The sequence below is a fragment of the Melitaea cinxia genome, chromosome 6 (genome assembly GCF_905220565.1).
Source record: "Melitaea cinxia chromosome 6, ilMelCinx1.1, whole genome shotgun sequence".
In the NCBI taxonomy this organism is placed as follows: domain Eukaryota; kingdom Metazoa; phylum Arthropoda; class Insecta; order Lepidoptera; family Nymphalidae; genus Melitaea; species Melitaea cinxia.
In genome coordinates this window covers 13009200-13027776 of record NC_059399.1, presented here as the reverse complement: position 1 = coordinate 13027776, position 18577 = coordinate 13009200, and the positions used below count along the sequence as shown (strand labels likewise).

The 18577-nt window shown below is 30.2% G+C and overlaps 3 protein-coding genes across 3 annotated transcripts in view; 1 reads left to right on the top strand and 2 right to left on the bottom strand.

The window, feature by feature from the left end:
* The window catches only part of LOC123654747 (afadin), an 82140-nt gene extending 75245 nt beyond the window's left edge, over window positions 1-6895 (bottom strand). The window contains exons 1-2 of the mRNA XM_045590631.1: window positions 6527-6895; window positions 1071-1137 (exon numbers count right to left, since the gene is read on the bottom strand). The gene's annotated coding sequence lies outside the window, so the exon portion shown is untranslated. The remainder of the gene's footprint in view (window positions 1-1070; window positions 1138-6526) is intronic.
* Window positions 6896-10650: 3755 nt separating this feature from the next.
* LOC123654663 (high mobility group protein HMG-I/HMG-Y-like) lies at window positions 10651-12308 on the bottom strand. Its single transcript, XM_045590553.1, has 4 exons — window positions 12233-12308; window positions 11601-11708; window positions 11345-11506; window positions 10651-11266 (listed from the first exon to the last, which is right to left on the bottom strand). The coding sequence occupies exons 2-4, from the start codon at window positions 11670-11672 to the stop codon at window positions 11141-11143; spliced, it is 360 nt and encodes a 119-aa protein (XP_045446509.1). The 5' UTR covers window positions 11673-11708; window positions 12233-12308; the 3' UTR covers window positions 10651-11140.
* A 4886-nt stretch (window positions 12309-17194) lies between these two features.
* LOC123654662 (NADH-cytochrome b5 reductase-like) lies at window positions 17195-18577 on the top strand. The gene has a single exon (XM_045590552.1). The coding sequence runs from the start codon at window positions 17693-17695 to the stop codon at window positions 18572-18574; it is 882 nt and encodes a 293-aa protein (XP_045446508.1). The 5' UTR covers window positions 17195-17692; the 3' UTR covers window positions 18575-18577.

Sequence of the window (18577 nt, the reverse complement as noted above, 5' to 3'; positions counted from 1 at the left end):
AGTCTATGTAACTTCTAAATAACATAGTTGTTAATTAATCGCCCTTTATTTATGAATCAGTTAGTTACTTTTAATGTTTATGATTTACAAACAATTAAATCCTTTTTCATCCAAATTTCAGTAACTAATCGTAAGGCAAACTTATAATATCATTTAAGCCGATTATATTTCAAAAAACACTTTTACGCAGCGTTGTTCAACGAGCAATTTTACACTTTACTCTTTAAAGACAGTTAATAATGCCCGAAGCCGTCAACAAGTACACTAGACGCGTTCCACTTGCACCTAATTGAATTAGAAGCAATCGGCCATGATGATGGACTACGCCACCTACCTTTAATACAGTAATTTCTTTGTTCCTCTTAATTTATGTTACGCTTTAAAAATATTATGGGAAAGCGCTAAATTGGCGTATAAATATAGACGTTGGCTATTATTCTTAGAAATCTACGTGCTAAAATAAATGATGAATTATTGCCCGCTGTTATTAGTTTTTTTACAAAATAAAACGTGTTCTATGCTATTACTAACAATAGTTCAAAGTAGTAATTGTAGATAAATAAGTATTCATATAAAATAATCGTCATCATAACATTTTGCTCGCGACAGTTTTATCGTAAAAGGCTATTTTTATATGAAATTCTTCAAACTAAACCTTAAATACAGAAAGAAAGTGCAAAATTTAAGCACAGTACGCCGCAAGCATTTTGCTGATAGTAATGTCCCTTACGTAGAAACTCGTGAGAAAGTAAAAAGACGCAATCTATGGGTGAAAAGCGCACAGAAGCTACATAGTAGCAGCTTAATGGTTTCATTAAAAATTCAGGACATCCAACCTCCAAGTTTTGACCCACTGCCGTACGATTAATATTGACATTGCATGTCAACACGGCTGAGCTAGTAGTACATATGAACAAAAATGTTACTTAAAAATATGTCAAGTAAAAAATGTCAAAATAATATTAGGTACAGGTGGTCATCCAGCTGTATGGAATATTCAGGCAAGCATTATCGTGAATGTAATGAAACTTAGTATAAAATAAACACATAATAAAGTAGAAAATACTTACACTGAAAAACCGTCGAATATTTTTTGGGCAACAGCAACTAGTGTAGAAGTTATTCACACCATGCTATCTGAAACAAGTTAATGAGCAATTTCAATTATCATATTATTTGACGAACCAATTAAAAGTGTGTTAACCGTGTCAGTCATCAGCGCAGTTGCAATAATGACCTTAATTGATAACCGAATACAGGTCAGTGTTACTAGTACGTACGCTGCTCTCATAGTACAAAACTTCATAATTACATTCTTCTGATGTAGCTATTTATTACTAAACAGTAACTGCGGAGTTTCTTGTCTATTTTTCTCTATAGAATTTACACTCCGAATCGATGGTAGCTTCACTTTTAAAAATAATAATCACTTAAAAATGTTAATATGTAAAATGACGATTGGAAGGTGCTTTTTAAGCCTATTTGAATAAAGTTATTTTTGATTTTGATTTTTGATTAAGTAAGAACTTTAAGTCAAAGGAATAAGTTCTAAAAACGTTGTGTACGGATCTGAATGTTTGGTCAGCAAATGCACGAATAAATAAAGGCTGCATTCGGCTGCAAACGTTAAGATAGATAAATAAATAAATAAATAAAATGGAAATGTGGCCAGTAACGGATAAGTCAGTGAGCATTAAATTAGCGTAGTGCATTATAAGTGACTGCTAATAAAAAGTCTGGAAGACAACAACTGTTACGACCAATTAGGTAAAAATTTTAAATTAGGTAGTTATGCATTCACTTATGTTTGAGCAAAAGCAAACTCGATAATTTGTTTTTAGGTTGTGCCTTACTTATAAAACAAAGAAACCATGGAGGTATAATTTGAACTATTTATGCTACAACGTTACGAATTTTTGGGGTTTTTCATTTTGTTAGAACATATAATTTATTAATTATCAATTTAATTGAATTTATGACAGAACAACGCAATTATTATCTTTTTTTTAACCGAATTAAAAAAGGATGTTACTCAATTTGATCATATTATTTGTTTTTTTAATGTTTGTTCGGGGATAACTTCGTCGTTTATGAACTGATTTTGATAATTCTTTTTTAGTTGGAAAGCAGATATTCCTGGTGTGGTACCATGATAAGCAAACCAGGATCTGTTGATGGAATCCCAGAGAAATCGAGGGAAACCGTCGAAATTCCTTAATAACTTTTTACTGGGTATACCGATTTTGATGATTTTTAATTTAATCGAAAGCCGATGTTTATCATATGGTCACATTTAAATTTCATCGAGATCTGATTACAAATTTTGAAGTAATCTTTGATAATGCGTATTTACTTGACTATTTTTTCGTCTACCTACGTTGTATTGCTTGTCGATGTAATTAAAGACGGTTTTTTTTCATTTGCCAGCAAACACAATTATTATCCTTTTATTATTGAAACAAGCTTTATTTGATCTTATGATTATTTCGATTTAAGAAATTTTCGTTTTTTTAAATACTATTCACTTTTTGTAAATAAAGCTTAATAAGTATAAGTTTTATTAATTAACAAAATATTACATTGAGTTACAACTGTTTATTAAATAAAATTAAGTTTATTTACGTTTACACAGTTTGAAGATACATTTTATTACCGAGCTTTAGCACTAAGCTGTAAGTACACCTGAGTCATTGAGGCAACGACCGGATAGCAAGGCAAAATGAATGTAGCACAATTTTGAATTTACCGATATCATTATTGAAAATTACACTTCGTTCGTCTTATGAGAAAAAAAAATGATTTTTAGAATTTCGTTGTATACAGTTTAATATTTTTATTATTACTTAATGTTTTAATAATTTTATTATTACATAATGTTGATAATTTTTTTTTTAATAATTAATTGGAGACAGCGTAATCCTTCACGCATTTGCGACGTTAGTGCGTACTTCTTATACACTGTTTGTTACATTAGAGTAATAAAATTATTTTTCATATCCGATATATCGCTATTTTTTCAGTACCTATACAATAATTTCAACATAATATAATACATATATTACAAAATTAATCAGTGATCTTTGCAAATACTTTTTATGGCAAAGGAAAGAAGGTAGTTTATCCAACTGTTTACATTATATCACGCACTGCAGAAATCCCATAAAAATCTTATTAGAATGCAAAACACGGCATAGGGCGCGTACGTATAGTCATTCAATACAATGCTACACGACCGATGGATCACGGCACGTGTCATGACTCAAGACCAATGAAATTTATGTGGGCCTTAAATTACCATACGAAATTATTAATAATGGCGCGCCTAAATCTATCCATACCATGTCTGTTAGTTATCTGTTTAAAGAATTTGAATAAACTTTATAGGCTTAGATGTGTTAAAAATTATTAAAGTAGGTAGGGGTAGAAGTTTTAATGAAAAAATAATGCATGTTACCTACTGGATCAGCTATCTCACTAACATAAAACGCGTTGCGAATAAGACTTAAAGTATACGTTATCCAAAACATAACCCTTATGCCTAGAATAACCCCACTTACCTTACCTTTTACCCTTTCACTGAGTTTTTGATTCATTTTACATTTAAGGATGAACTTAAAAAAATGCACCAATGCCTCTCCTTTAACTATTACAATTTACGGTATAGCATCACTTCATCATTTCAGCCTATCGCACCCACTGCTGGACATAGGCCTCCACAAATTCGTGCCAAAAATGGCGTTAACTAGTGTGTTTTGCCCATAGTCACCACGCCACCACCAATCAAGCGGGTTGATGACCGCAAGGCTGACTTTGTCGCACCGAAGACGCTTCTGCCCGTCTTCAGCCTATGTATTTCAAAGCCAGCAGTTGGATAATTATTCCGCCATCGGTAGGCTTTATAAGTTCCAAGGTGGTAGTGGAACTGTGTTATCCCTTAGTCGCCTCTTACGACACCTACGGGAAGAGATGGTGGCTATATTCTTTACTGCCGTAACCACACAGCTTAGCTACAGTATATGGTTTTTTTTTTTTAAATATAAAACTAGGTCGCCAAACAAGCGTACGGCTCACCTGATGATGAGCAACCTGCTGTACCCTACCTCAGTTAATGGTACTATCCCCAGGGTAGTGTTAATGCTGTTTTTCTTTTTTTGTTTAAAATAGAGAACTATTATTTTAAGTATATTCTGCAGTTAGATAGGGTTAGGTGTTGTTTTTTCTTAAAGCAATTAATTACCTATTATTAAAAACTTAAAAGAGCCCAAAAGTACTTAATGCTAGTAACACATTTGTTACAACTCCCATCATGGTATTATCATAATTGTATTGAATAAATTTTACTCAAAGACATTTATCAAATAAACTATAAATGTTATTATTATTTTTGAAGAATTGAATTGTGAAAATCATTTTAACATATTAGGTGGGAAACTCTAAAATCACTTCCAATTTCTTGCAGCAGTTTTTGAGTTATGCCAGATCAAACATATAAATATAGTCTATAAGCTATGGTAATTGCTTACCATCAGGTAAGCCTTATACTTGTTTGCCGACCTAGTTGTGTAAAAAAAATACAAATAGAAAATATTCAAAAAAATTTGCATTGGCTTCTATTACTCTCATAGAATTTCTTGCGGATACAGATATTAACCACTTCCAATTTTTTTTAATGTGTAAAGTTCAAAATACATCTGCTAATTTTTTTTTTTTTTTTGACAAGAAAATGTTTGTAAAGAGAAATTATTATTTCATAGAAGAATATATTTATAGATTGTTAGTTGGTAACTAAGAAACTCAACAATACACATAGTCATCTTTATCATGGAATATATCTTGGATATTCACAGTAGTTTTAAGATTACAGACTAAATAATAGGGCAAATATGTAGAATTAAAATGTAAAACATGTAAAAAGTATTTCAATAAAATTACTGAATATTTAATTATAGAATATTTTCCATATATAAAGAGGCTACATCAATCCCTGACCGCTGAACTTTTATTAACACTCAGGGGATGATATTGGCAAGTATGTGCCAAGTAAGGATTAACTTTGTCAGTAAATCGTTCTATATTAACAGTCATTTACTTTAACAATTATTTTTTGCTTTTTCTGCTCCCTTTTTAAGAGAGTTCAGTTTAATTAAAAGTACATTTATAAACTATCTAGCTTTCTTGTAAAAATATATTTGATAGGTAACATAATTTTTTTTATTGAAAGTGTTGTTCAATTAAAACATTCTAGAATTTCAAACATTTATTAGCACAATAATTTTGCAATCTGTATGTGCTTAATATTTTTTGCTACTTGGTGTGGTAAGAAGCCTGTAGCCACATAACATTATTTATTTAACACATTGAATGCCATGGGAGTCACCAGTTGGGCCTCACTTATTTAATCGTTGGAGCCAGCTTAAAAGTTTTGTTTTTATTGTACTACGATACCCATTCTTAAAGAACTTACTTATTTTTCCTTACACTATCTGACATCTTTTATAAGTCATATTTTTTTTGTTGACTCTGGCTAGCGGTCATATGATGTCCCCCACAACACCAACAGAACAATTGTGTGTCAACTATGTGGTGTGGCCCCACATGGCCCAAACAGAATAACTAAAAAAATCAAGGCGGTGTTTAATGTGTTAAGACATTAGATAAGACAGAGGTTTAGACACACATGATTAGACAGAGTTGTTTTTACATACTGAGCTCTGTAATCAAAATTATTAGATATCTAAAACTAAAAATACTCAATACAAAAGTTTCAGACAATCTCTGATAGTAGAAGGAATCTAAATAGCATGTTATATTATGTTTTTCCAGTTATTTCGATATACATACCATGTGTATCCTTTGTTCATTTTTATAATACATAATCAAAAAAACTGCGAGATTTTATTGCAATTTTACATAAGAGTGCTCAGATATAACAGTAACTATTTAATTATTTATATGATGCATTGTAGTAACAAATAATAAAAACAAATTCAAATCATAACACATTTATGTTTTAGTTAAGTAATCTTTAAAACTCTAACACCTTCAACCACAACAATCTGAAAGTAACTGATAATCTGAAACATTTTAATATCCACAGCTGTGTCTGAAACCATATATTAATCTTATATTTGAATCAATATAAATAACATCTAAGATACATAATATTACACACAATGATAATTCATTTTGTTATGATAATATGGAAAATATTGATTTGTTTTGACTTAAATTTGAACGACATAAAACACTTCACGACCAACTAGTTATAATGACTATTTTCCAATCTTATATTTAATAAATAATCAGATATATGTCTAAAAAACTGATCTAAAAAAAATATTACGATAACATTGATAAGATGAACAAATGCCCAATCAAGTTCTAGAAACCAAACCTGTACCACAATAATCAAAGAGTTAATTTTTAACTTCGATTACACAAGAAGATACCTTGTTGTTATTTTTTAAATGCCGTAAACTTTAAGTTTAAAATTGTAGTAACCTGTAAATAATTATAAAATACCAACCTTCACAAAAGTTAGAAATCGTGTTTTCAATTTCAACCACATACCTATTTTCACACATTTTATAAAGCACAACCACTTATTTCAACTTTAAAAAGTTGCACAACTTTCAAAACTTTTTGACGGCACATAAAGTAAAACACCTCATCACATCACCAAAAGTTATTTCGCGTGATACAAAATGTACTAATGTTATGCAGTACAGATTACTATTAGTAAAAATAATAAAACTTAGATTAGTTAATAACCATATAGCTATGACACAAAAGTCTCAATAACATACAAAAAACTTGAACACTTGAATTTTTGTGACTGACGCAAGCAGTAAAGTTTATAAAACGGGAAATGCGCACTGCATAAGTATCAACACTAGACAATGTTTCACATTTACAAGTGTACTAATGTTGCCACTTAAAAACTCAGTGTGTCCAAATTTTACAAAAAGAAAATAAAGCAGAAATTGTTATTATTTGTAATTGCAATTTAAATTAAGGATGAAAAAAAATGTTATTTTCGAAAATCACTTTGAATACAAAAAAATACAACTTGCTTTCCTACATATTCCTAGTTCTATTTTATTATTTTATTTATCACCAAATTAAAATGCATCATGAAAACTTGTTTTATTATTAAAAAATATAAAAAAATTATAATAAAGTAAAATTTATAATAAGCCTTAAAAAAAAACCTTACTAGAACAACATATTATTCTGTCTACATTAAGCTTTTATAACGATAATAATAATGAATTGTATGCTGTATGTATGAGTCCTGATTCTGAATAAATTACACCATACAAAATCTGCAATGCTGCTAGCAAATTAATGATAGACAAAGAAACTTTAATTTAAAAAAAAAAAAACGAAAAAATTGATGCAAAATTTAATATAACATTTAACGTGTCTAGATAGTACTTTCGTTTTTATTACTAAACTGAATTCGTTCGAGGCAAGATAGTTAATCATAATTGTTACATTTGTAGTTTTAAACGTAAAAAAAATAGTGACGTCGTTGTAGGATAGTACGCCAAAGGATAGTAATAATAATAAATATTCTTTACTGTATACCAAAGAAAAATACAGTATATTATGATTAGTTTTAGCTTTGTACAATAAGCGGCCTTATCGCTAAAAAGCTATCTCTACCAGGACCGTGTTGCGGAGGATATTATGACCAGTGAACACAGACAGGCAAAGGTGTACTTATAATAATTATATAGAATAATATTATTGTATATTTATATACATACTTATGTAAAGAAATAATAAAAAATAGACGCAACGTACATATTTCTCATAATACATATGAGTGACTAACAAATATCAATATTGATACACAGATACACTTAACTGAAGATAATTTAGGCCTTGATAAGTGAGACAAATGGATGGGTTGTTAAATTTATGATTATGTTAACTAGGATAAAGTTGATTAAGAATAGTTTAAGGAGAAAAGAATTGTGCTTTTACTAAATTCTTAAATGTTTGGATTGTCTGAGCGCGTCTGATATGAAGCGGCAAGGAGTTCCAAAGCCGCTAAAACAACTTCTACGGAGAAGGACTTAGAATAGAATGAAATTTTATGAGGTAGAATTTTTAGGACAAGATTTTCATCAGATCAGAGAGTACAATTGTGAGTATCACCAATGAACTCAAATCGCTCTTTTATATAAGAAGGACTGGCTGGATGGAAGAAACAGTATATAGTTGACAGAGAATGTGAATATTCTTGCGAGGGCGGATAGAACGTCACTTGAGTATTTCGCGAAATTCGGGGACATGGTCGTATTTACGAAGCCCAAATATGTATAAGTCCTGACCCTAACAATAAAAGATATTTTGTCGTTTTTCAAATTAACCACGAAAAATTAGATAAAATTGCGATACTAGACTAGAGTTACGAATTAGGCCCGTTTAGGCATTTGTCATCGGGACGTAAATAGTGAAGTAAACATACGACGTATTCGATACTTAAATCGATTCAACTTTGTATGAGTATTTGATCGATTTGATTATGTAATGTAATGTGCATTTAATTAAAATTTTGATCATAAATTTAAGTTAAACTTTAATATTGTAGGTAATCTGAAATAATGCAATGGTACAAGAGGTCAATTTGTTTTAATTTCTAACCGACTTCAAAAAAAAGAGGAGGTTACGCAATTGTATGTTCGGGTATAATTCCGTCGTTTATGAACCGATTTTTAAAATTCTTTTTTTGTTGGAAAGGAGATATACCTAGTTTAGTACCATGATAAGGAAACCAGGATCGATGATGCGATCCCAGATAAATCGAGGGAAACTCTTAAAAATCCTCATAACTTTTTACTGGGTGTACCGATTTTGATGATTTTTAATTTAATCGAAAGCCGATGTTTACCATGTGGTCACGTTTAAATTTCATCGAGATCTGATTACAACTTTTGGAGTAATCTTTGATAATACGTATTTACTAGACTATTTTTTCGTCTACCTACGTTGTATTACTTGTCGATATAATTGAAGTCGGTTTTTCTTCGTTTGCCTGCAAACACAATTATATATTTTTATATTGTTTTCTAATGTTTACACGAATTTAAATCATTTAATGAAACAATTTTTTCAGATTTTATCGCGGTTTATTAGCCAAATCAAAATTTTATTTACGGCTTTGAGCGCCAAGCTCTTTTTTTTTCAGTACAGATCACTACACAATATTTAATTACGATTAAAATCGAATAAGTTGGTGAAATTCAGTAATTAATTAGTAAAAGCACTAGTATTTAGAAAAAGACTTCGAACGTAACTGTTTTTGAGACTTTTCGTAATAATTAGAAAATGGCATGCCACTATAAAATAAGCGTGAAAAGAATACTCCCAATATATTCTATCGCATTATTTAACGCACCAAAAATGTAAGTATTTTTTATAAACACTATGTTATTTATAATTCTATTATTGTTTCTTACAGTTTCGTACCAAGTTACGTTCTAGGGTATTTGTCAAAAGTCAAAACAACCCTCTCAAAATTTTGACTATTATAGTCACTCGTATTTATTCTCACATTATAGACGAAGCGTTAGCGCAACGGTCACAGCAAAATGGTTTATGGCTGTTGTGGTTTCGAATTTTCGATTCCCGTAAATGTTCAATGGGTTATGGGGATTTATGCTTGTGTATTTTTGAACCCTGACAAAGAAATTAAACCTTGTATGTGTATTAAAGAATTTGGGGTAAAATGCCTAGCTGGCAACATTGAATTATTTGACCAATGACCAAGCCTGGCATCACAGAGTACATCTACATTGTAATAGTAGGGAACATGTCATAGATATTACTTATATACTCTTTGGTCATAGACATTATAGATATCAAAAGTACTTATTTTTAAACCTCTAATTAAAGTATTTTTAAAATACAAATTACTTTTTTCATACCAAACTTACATTCATTAGATAGATAATAATCCTTCATTAAACTGAACAACTAATGTTTATGCTTTGTTTAACATTTATGTTAAACTATAAATGCTAACTGCTTTAAGTGTTGGACTTGTACTAATTTTAAAAATATTACTATCTTGACATGTTTATACGTTTTTGTAGACTAGCTGTGCCCACGACTTCTGGAATGGAAATTAACAAAAAACTTATTGTACAATTCACAGTTATAAAATAAATATATTTCTTTGATAAAAGTAGCAGACAAACTAAAATTGTAAAAATGTTATTTTGGTTATGATTCGCATATATTCATATGCATTTAGTAACAAGTGTTTTTTTTTTTTAAATATCACAGACGACTATTTTTTTTTTACTTGAAAACATGTAAATATTAATTTTCTTATAACATATTTTAGTGAACAAAGAAAAGTCAGTTATTTATAGATTTATTTAATATATTGTTCTAAAGTTGTACATTCACGCACATACATACACACAGTTAATTTTAAAATAATTATTTCAGTCCACTTTAAACATGACAGAAACCCTAAAATGGCACTAATAAATAATTAGGAATAGCAATGACTCTTTCATCTTGCTAGTATACAACTCAGCACGTAAAATTTCATTAGAATACATAGATTTTCATTCAAAGCAAATTTCTAAAAAATAAAATAAATCAAAAGGGAGGAAAAAATAAACTTAATCAAAATGAAATATTTATTATCGAAAATAATACTCGACTTTCATATCAAATGAATAATCTACAAAATTATTTGATTTCTTACAATATAAATCAGGAGATTACAAAATACTTATTATAATAGAAATACAATAAATCTACAAAAAAAGAATCTTACAAATTATATCTTAGACTTGTACGTTGCTAGGGAGAGCTAACTCTACCCAAAGTTTAGCCATGCAAGATTGTAGTAAAATGTATGTTGTAAATGCAATATAATCACAAAAAGGGATATCTTATATCTGATACTTACTTTCTCTTTAAAATATGTCTCACATGATTAAAATTTGGGAGTGATCTCATTTGAGACTTGTGTTATAACTATAACCCCTAGTGATAGCAGGAGTGCAAAATTTGTCCTTCATAAATATAATTTTTATAAAGAATATAATCACAGGGGTTATAATGACAAACAAATTACACTAAGAGTGAGTTGAGTGAGAAAGAAATATGTTTACTGGTCAGAGCCTTCTTCCTCTTCTTCATCTTCTTGCTCCTCTTCAGTAGAAGCTTCGTCTTTTTTAGGTGGAGGTGCATCTTTACGAGGCCTACCGCGACCTCGGCCCTCACCCGAACCGCTCTGAAGTAAAAAAAAAAAACAATATATATATAGAAAAAGCAACGATAATGTAACTTCATTTAAAAATATAATAATCACCTTTGCTTTGGGTGCTACTGCCTTCTTTTTGGAACCTTTTGGTCTGCCTCTTCCTCTTTTAACTACAGGTGCCTGTTCATCATCTGAGGAATTTTTAGATTCTTTAGTTTTAGCTGCAGCTGCAGGGGGTCGGCCTCGCTTCTTCGAGTCTCCTTTAGCTTCCTAAAAAAATACAAATAGAATGATTTTAATTTTAAACATTTTTTTTTTTTTAAATTAGAGATGCTTTTAATTTATAAATTAAAACAAATTTTACCGATTGTGTCCCATTAGCTTTTGGTCTACCACGTCCTTTTTTCTCCACTGCTGTTGATCCATCATCAGACATTTTAATAAAATTTATTAAAACCTACAAAGGCAAACCCTGAAACAATATCAATTGTAATAAAAAAATAAAACTCAATTGTTATAATTATAAAATAAAAACTTTATGCAAAAACCTATAAACGTCTATTTTATAAATAAAAGTCTCTTCTCTTTTTAAACAGCAAACAAAGAAAATCGTTAAAGAAAATAAACAAAACTAAGTCATTAGCCTCTAGCCAGGACGCTACGCTTACGATTGTTAATATTAACGAACGCTAGTCGTGAATTATGGAACAGACAGAAACACAGACGCTAAATTTTCTCTTTTAAAACAAAAATCCCTATTATACTTAAACATAAACACAGAAAATATTTTTTTTTTAAATCTTAACACAGTTAGTTACTATTTTACAAGCCCCAAGCCAATTTAATGGAGTCTGCCATTAGGTAATTAAGAATTATACGTATATTCGGAACATTTGGAGCTTATAAATATTTTATTTAAAACAGAAATATAACTACAGAAATTTGTATTCAAAAATATAAAAAAAAACACGAAACAAAAATATTAAAAATACTCACAAAATTGTTTACAGCTAACGTTTTAGCAATGGCCTATGAGAATATTATGGCGGGCTCAAGCTGTGATGTGAACGCTATCCGCTTGCCGGTGTTTATTTGGCGTCTGTGTAGAGGGCGCTAACGTCCGTAAGCGTAATGTTTGAAAAGTTTTAAAAATAATTTATTGATCTTAAAATATTTTAGTGACCAAAAATAGTATAACTTTATAACATTCAACAGCTTTTACATACATATGCCATTTTTTACTCTAATTTCATAGTTAGATGTTTTTGTTTATTATAACCGTTACATTTTTTAAATTTAAAATATTTAATAATAAAAAAAAGAACGAAATAATATGGTCGCACATAAAAGTACCATTCTTGTGATATATTATAATATTGACATCTTTTTATTATAAAAATAATATACGATTTATTACATTTTTTTTCCTAATCAAAAATTTTTTTTAATTATGTAACAATAGTTTATGAAACATTATACATATTTACAATACACAACTTAAGAACTAAATATTTTTTAATCAAAGATAGTATAAACATGGAATTATTATGTACTAATTCCATGAGTATAAATAGTATCTATCAGGAATTAAGAATGCAAAGTTGCAAACATAAAATGTTAAGTTGTTACTGTCGATATTTTTCGGTAATTTGAATGAAAATTTCTGTATGAAATCGTATCGTTGAACTTGTTAGTTAATAACAAGTTAATAATTAATATATCTAATACAACGATATTGTTATTTTTGCTCTTTCAGTAGTAGTTATTGTAACTAGGTATAACAATTATATTTTACAATATAGCTCGGTAGTCTAGGTACCTACCTACCATGGAGCATCTATGCTCCATGCTACCTACTTAAATTTTTTAATGTCAATGTCATTGTCATTGTGTTATAACCATGGAGCATAGAGATGCTCCATGGTTATAACTTTATAAGATGGTTATAAGACCTACCCCACCCCAGCCTGCAAAATAATAATAATTATAATAAATGTTTATTTCATCAATAACCAACACATTACAATAATAACACAAAGGTTGACTTCTTCTTTTGAGTGCAATAAGCTCCCGTGCCAGAAGGAGTCACTCTTCCTTAACACACTCATACTTAATAGAAAGTTATAAGACGAAGCAAACTAAGCTTTACAAATAATACAAATAAATAAAAGAAAAAAGAAAATTGTTAGTAATAACCTGTGTGTGTGGTGTGTGTGTGTGTGTGTGTGTGTGTGGTGTGTGTGTGTGTGTGTGGTGTGTGTATGGTGTGTGTATGGTGTGTGTGTGTGTGTGTGTGTGTGTGTGTGTATGTGTGTGTTTGTGTGTGTGTTTTTTTTTTTTTTTTGTATAAAGACTAAGTATTTAGATATCCAAACCTATTTGCATAATATGCTCAAATAAAACTTCTGTATCTTCATAACTTAGAGTTTTAAGCCACGCAGTTACTTTTTGCTTACATTCGCGCAGATTTATAGGGTATATTTGAAGGATATTGTTACATTTATTATACAAGTGGGATGCAAGATATTGAAATTGGGATTGAGCAAATCTTGTGTGTGTCTGGATTTTCCTAACAACACTAGTGTTAGTTCGCTTATTTATATTATTAGGGTTGAAGTCTGATTCAGTGTGTTTTTTTATTATTATATGTAATATAAAAAGTCTTCGAATGGAAAGTGTATCAGTTCTGTGTTGAGAATCTACGTTTTTTGAAATAACATACCTTTAGTAGGGCCTTCTGTGCTCTTTCTACCTTAATTAATGTGCTCTTGGCTGAACCTCCCCATACTGTGATACAATAAATGGAAATAGATTGAGCCAAGGCAGTATAAATTTTATTTATTAATGTTTTTGTTGAAACATGTTGCAGGATTTTAAATATCCAGATTAATTTTCGTAATCTAGAGGCAACCAGCTCAATATGATCATGCCAAGAAAGCCTATAGTCCAAGATGACACCCAAATACTTCACATTGTCAACCTTTTTTATAGAAGGACAGTGACATCCTAAGGCTCGCAAGATGTTAGAGCAATTATGCACCTTAATATCAAAATTACGTGGTCGCGTTCTATTGTTTAGTGAGAAAGTAACGTAATTTGTTTTTTGTGCATTTAGTGTAAGCAAATTATTTTTTAACCACTCGGCAACCACCTCCAGCCCTTCCTCCGCATCAGCCCTGACTAAATCCCATGTTGTATTTGAAAACACCACCGCTGTATCATCTGCATAGGAAAAAATAGAGGCATTTCTTAATTTTAAGTTACAAAGGTCGTTAATGTAGACTAGGAACAGAGTAGGTCCCAAGACATTACCTTGTGGTACTCCGTAGTCTATAGTCTCACAGCTACTTACCAAATCCCCGACTTTAAGCCTCTGAGTTCTGTTACAGAGGTAGTCCTTTATAAGTCTAAGTGGAGTATCTCTAAAACCTATGTGTTCCAGTTTCTTCACAAGGATGGGGATGCACACGGTGTCGAAGGCTTTTTTTAGGTCAACAAATACACCAAGGCACTTGCGTTTGGTGTCCATTGAATTTACAACTAAAGAAGTCAGAGCTTCTACAGCATCAGCAGTTGATTTACCAGTCTGGAAGCCATATTGATTTTCTGCGATTATATCAAATTTTTTTAAATATTTTACAATACGAGTGTTTAAGATCTTTTCGACAATTTTTGATAATGAAGTTAACACTGATATTGGCCTGTAGTTGCTAATGTCGTGCTCATCCCCACCCTTGTATACTGGTGTTATAATAGATTCCTTTAGCGATAAGGGAAATATGCCATTCTTAAAGCACAGATTTACTAGATGACAGATTATGGGTACAACATGAGATCGGGCGAGCTTCAGGAAGCTGGTAGGAATGCAATCCCATCCAGGGGCACTGTTTGTTTTTAAGCCAGTAAGCACCCTATGTACTTCCTCTTCATCGGTGTCAAGAAGAACAAACGAAGAAAGGCTTGGCATGCTCGGAGGTGAGATGTCTAGTTTATTGGTATGCGTTTGTATTATGGTATCGGCAAGTTCTTTACCTATGCCACTAAAATATTTGTTTATAAAGTTAAGCGATTCTGCTTGTGAAGACTTGCAGTTTAATAATTTTGAATTATCTGATTTCATCTGTTTTAAATTTGTTATAGCAAAAATACTGTTCCAAAGCTTCCTCGAATCACCCTCAGAGTCCTGCAATAGTTTCCTCTCGTAATTACGTTTAAGTTTTTTTATCAAATTGTTACAAAAATTGCGATAACGTCTGTAGGTGAGTCGAAGAATCTCATCAGTCGAATTTAGGCGAAGTCTATATTGTAATTTATTTCTGTGACGGATACAGCGGAGTATTCCAGGAGTAATCCAGGGTTTCAAAACACGCTTACTTTTGGGTACTTTGACAGTTTTCGTGTTTTCATTAATTGATAAGGTAATTTTGTTAATTAGCCCCTTGGCCACAAGCTCTGGATCTTTACACAGTAAGAGTTCTGTCAGATTTTTATTTGCTAGATCGTTACATGCATTCACATAATTGATGACTTGTTTAGTTTTATTGCATTCGATCATTTTATAAGTACTTTTTAAATGCAGCAGAACCATCGTGTGGTCAGTGACAGTAGTATTTAAGACTGAGGTCTGCGCTACCACTTTTGCGTTATCTATTTTTATCATAATATGGTCGAGGCAATTTTTGTCCCTGGTAGGTAGGTTGTGACCAGGCATTATATTATGACCTGCAAGCATTTCCAAATAATTGGTTCTGTTTCCGCGTTCAAAGGTCTGTTCAGTTTCCCCCGGGATAATATTAATGTTTATATCCCCAGCTATAACTATTGTAGTGTTAAAAGCAATTTTTTCCAGGTGATTTTTTAATGAATTTATAAACCCGCTTAAATCTAAAGTAGAGGGAGAACGATATATAGCAAGCAAAAAAAAAAAAAAAAATAATGATATTGTAAATAAAAATATTGTAAATAATGATATTGTAAAAAAAATAATGATATTTGTAATCAAAAAAATACTAATTGATAGATTTTGAATTGCTAAATTCAACTACGTTGTCCTTTTAAATTGCTCACCTCAAATTATTTAATTAAAAATTATTTTTTTTTTAATCAAATTTTTTCAAACTCCTATATCTTTTGATGTATACAATATTTTAAATTGCTCAAAGTGTTAAAAAACTGCTCAAGTTGCATTTATAATTGCTCAAGTATAGTTTGGAACAGATCCACTTCCCTTAATTTTTAAATAAATATAAATAGTTTGAACAAATAAAATAATGATATTTGTAAAAAAAAATGCTAATCGATACATTTTCAATAGCTCAATTCAACTACGTTGTCCTTTTAAATTGATCACCTCAAATTATTTAATTAAAAATCAAAAAAGTCGTGGAAAAATATTCTTTTATCAATATTTTCAAACTCCTATATCTTTTGATGTATACAATATTTTAAATTGCTCAAAGTGTTAAAGAACTGCTCAAGTTACATTTATAATTGCTCAAATTCAGTTTGGAACAGCTCCACTTTCCTTAATTTCGATTTCCTTTCTTTTCCTCCATTTTCGTTTGCAACTTGAGCAGTTATTTAACACGTTGAGCGATTTAAAATATTGTATACATCAAAAGATACAGGAGTGTTCAAACTATTTATATTTATTTAAAACTTAAGGGAAGTGGATCTGTTCCAAACTATACTTGAGCAATTATAAATGCAACTTGAGCAGTTTTTTAACACTTTGAGCAATTTAAAATATTGTATACATCAAAAGATATAGGAGTTTGAAAAAATTTGATTTAAAAAAAAAATAATTTTTAATTAAATAATTTGAGGTGAGCAATTTAAAAGGACAACGTAATTGAATTGAGCAATTCAAAATCTATCAATTAGTATTTTTTTGATTACAAATATCATTATTTTGCAGGCTGGGGTGGGGTAGGTGGTTATAAGCATAGATTATACACTTATAAACTTATAAGCATGGAGCCAATGGAGCTTAGACAGCTTATAAGCATGGGTTATAATGTTTATAACTTTTAGTTTAATATTAAATGTTTGTGTTGTTTTAGGTTAAGGTGTAACAATGAAAGTCTGACTATTTTGCCTGTTTTTAAAATTAAATTGAGACTGTTATCTCAACGGTCAATCAATCTACTACGTCTGTTCTCCACTCTACGTGACATTGGCGGAATCGTTCATGCTCCTCTGGCACAACTGAAAGCCATTAAACCAATCAATCAATCAATTAAGTTTATAACTCAAAGAGTAAAATAACTTGCTTTGTTATAACCTTATAACATATACAAGACAAATTGTTATTAACAGTGTCTTTCATTATTGTGTCTTTCTAAATTAAAAATTATAATAAAATACTCTATAACGTTTATCATATAATTTCAAAGTTCTTATTGTAATGCATAGACATAAATTGTTTCGTACAAAATATTTGTAAGTATAACAACAATGAAACCACCCATTGAGCCAAGAGAAGAAGAATGTTGTAATAGTGGCTGTAATCCTTGTATATTTGATGTATATCAAAGGCAGTTGGAGCTATATCAAAATAATAATAAAGATAGTGATCATACAAATGACCAGAATGGCATCTCTGAATTAGAATACACAGCCTTTATTGTTATAGATACTATACAAATATGCAAAGCACATAAAATTGTAAAATTAAAGAAACTGAATAACGAGGAATGTATGAATGTATGGTGGAATCCTGGTGATCATTTTCTTGTAAAGTATACATCTAAACAATCTACATGTTCTCGAGCTTATACTCCAGTCAAGTTAAAAATGCATTCAAATGATGACTATCATTTTATGATAGTGATTAAAAAATATAATGATGGATTAGTATCAAATTACCTTTACAATTTAGAAGTAGGAGAAGTAACTATGTGGCGGGGGCCTTACGGACATTATAAAATAGAATCAAATAAATATGATAGAATTATAATGATTGCACAGGGGACAGGAATAGCACCATTTATGTCTATTATAGACAATATTATTAGTAATGAAGATGACATGACTAAAATTGTATTATATTTTTGTTGTAGAAGTTTAGATGAAGTGCTCTTTAGAAATGAGTTGTATAATCTTAAAGCTTACTGGAATTTTACATATAAAGTTTTTTTGAGTAATAGTTCAGGCAAGGAATTTCATTTAAAGTATGAGGAACCTATATGTTCTAGTAAGTTTGATGGAAAGGAGTTGCAAGATTTAAATCCATTTGTTAACAATCAGTTTCTTTTGTGTGGCTCACAACAGTTTATGAATGCTTATGAAAAAAGTATAAGAGATGAATATTATAGTGATAATATAATATTATTTTGAAAA

What these genes read in the sequence shown, in the direction of transcription:
- LOC123654663 (XM_045590553.1), bottom strand. Translation starts at nt 11,672, where the DNA reads ATGTCTGATGATGGATCAACAGCAGTGGAGAAAAAAGGACGTGGTAGA. An exon ending in AAGCTAATGGGACACAATCG is followed by an intron (nt 11,507 to 11,600) that starts GTAAAATTTGTT and finishes GTATTTTTTTAG; the next exon opens with GAAGCTAAAGGAGACTCGAA. An exon ending in CAGTAGCACCCAAAGCAAAG is followed by an intron (nt 11,267 to 11,344) that starts GTGATTATTATA and finishes TTTTTACTTCAG; the next exon opens with AGCGGTTCGGGTGAGGGCCG.
- LOC123654662 (XM_045590552.1), top strand. Translation starts at nt 17,693, where the DNA reads ATGAAACCACCCATTGAGCCAAGAGAAGAAGAATGTTGTAATAGTGGC.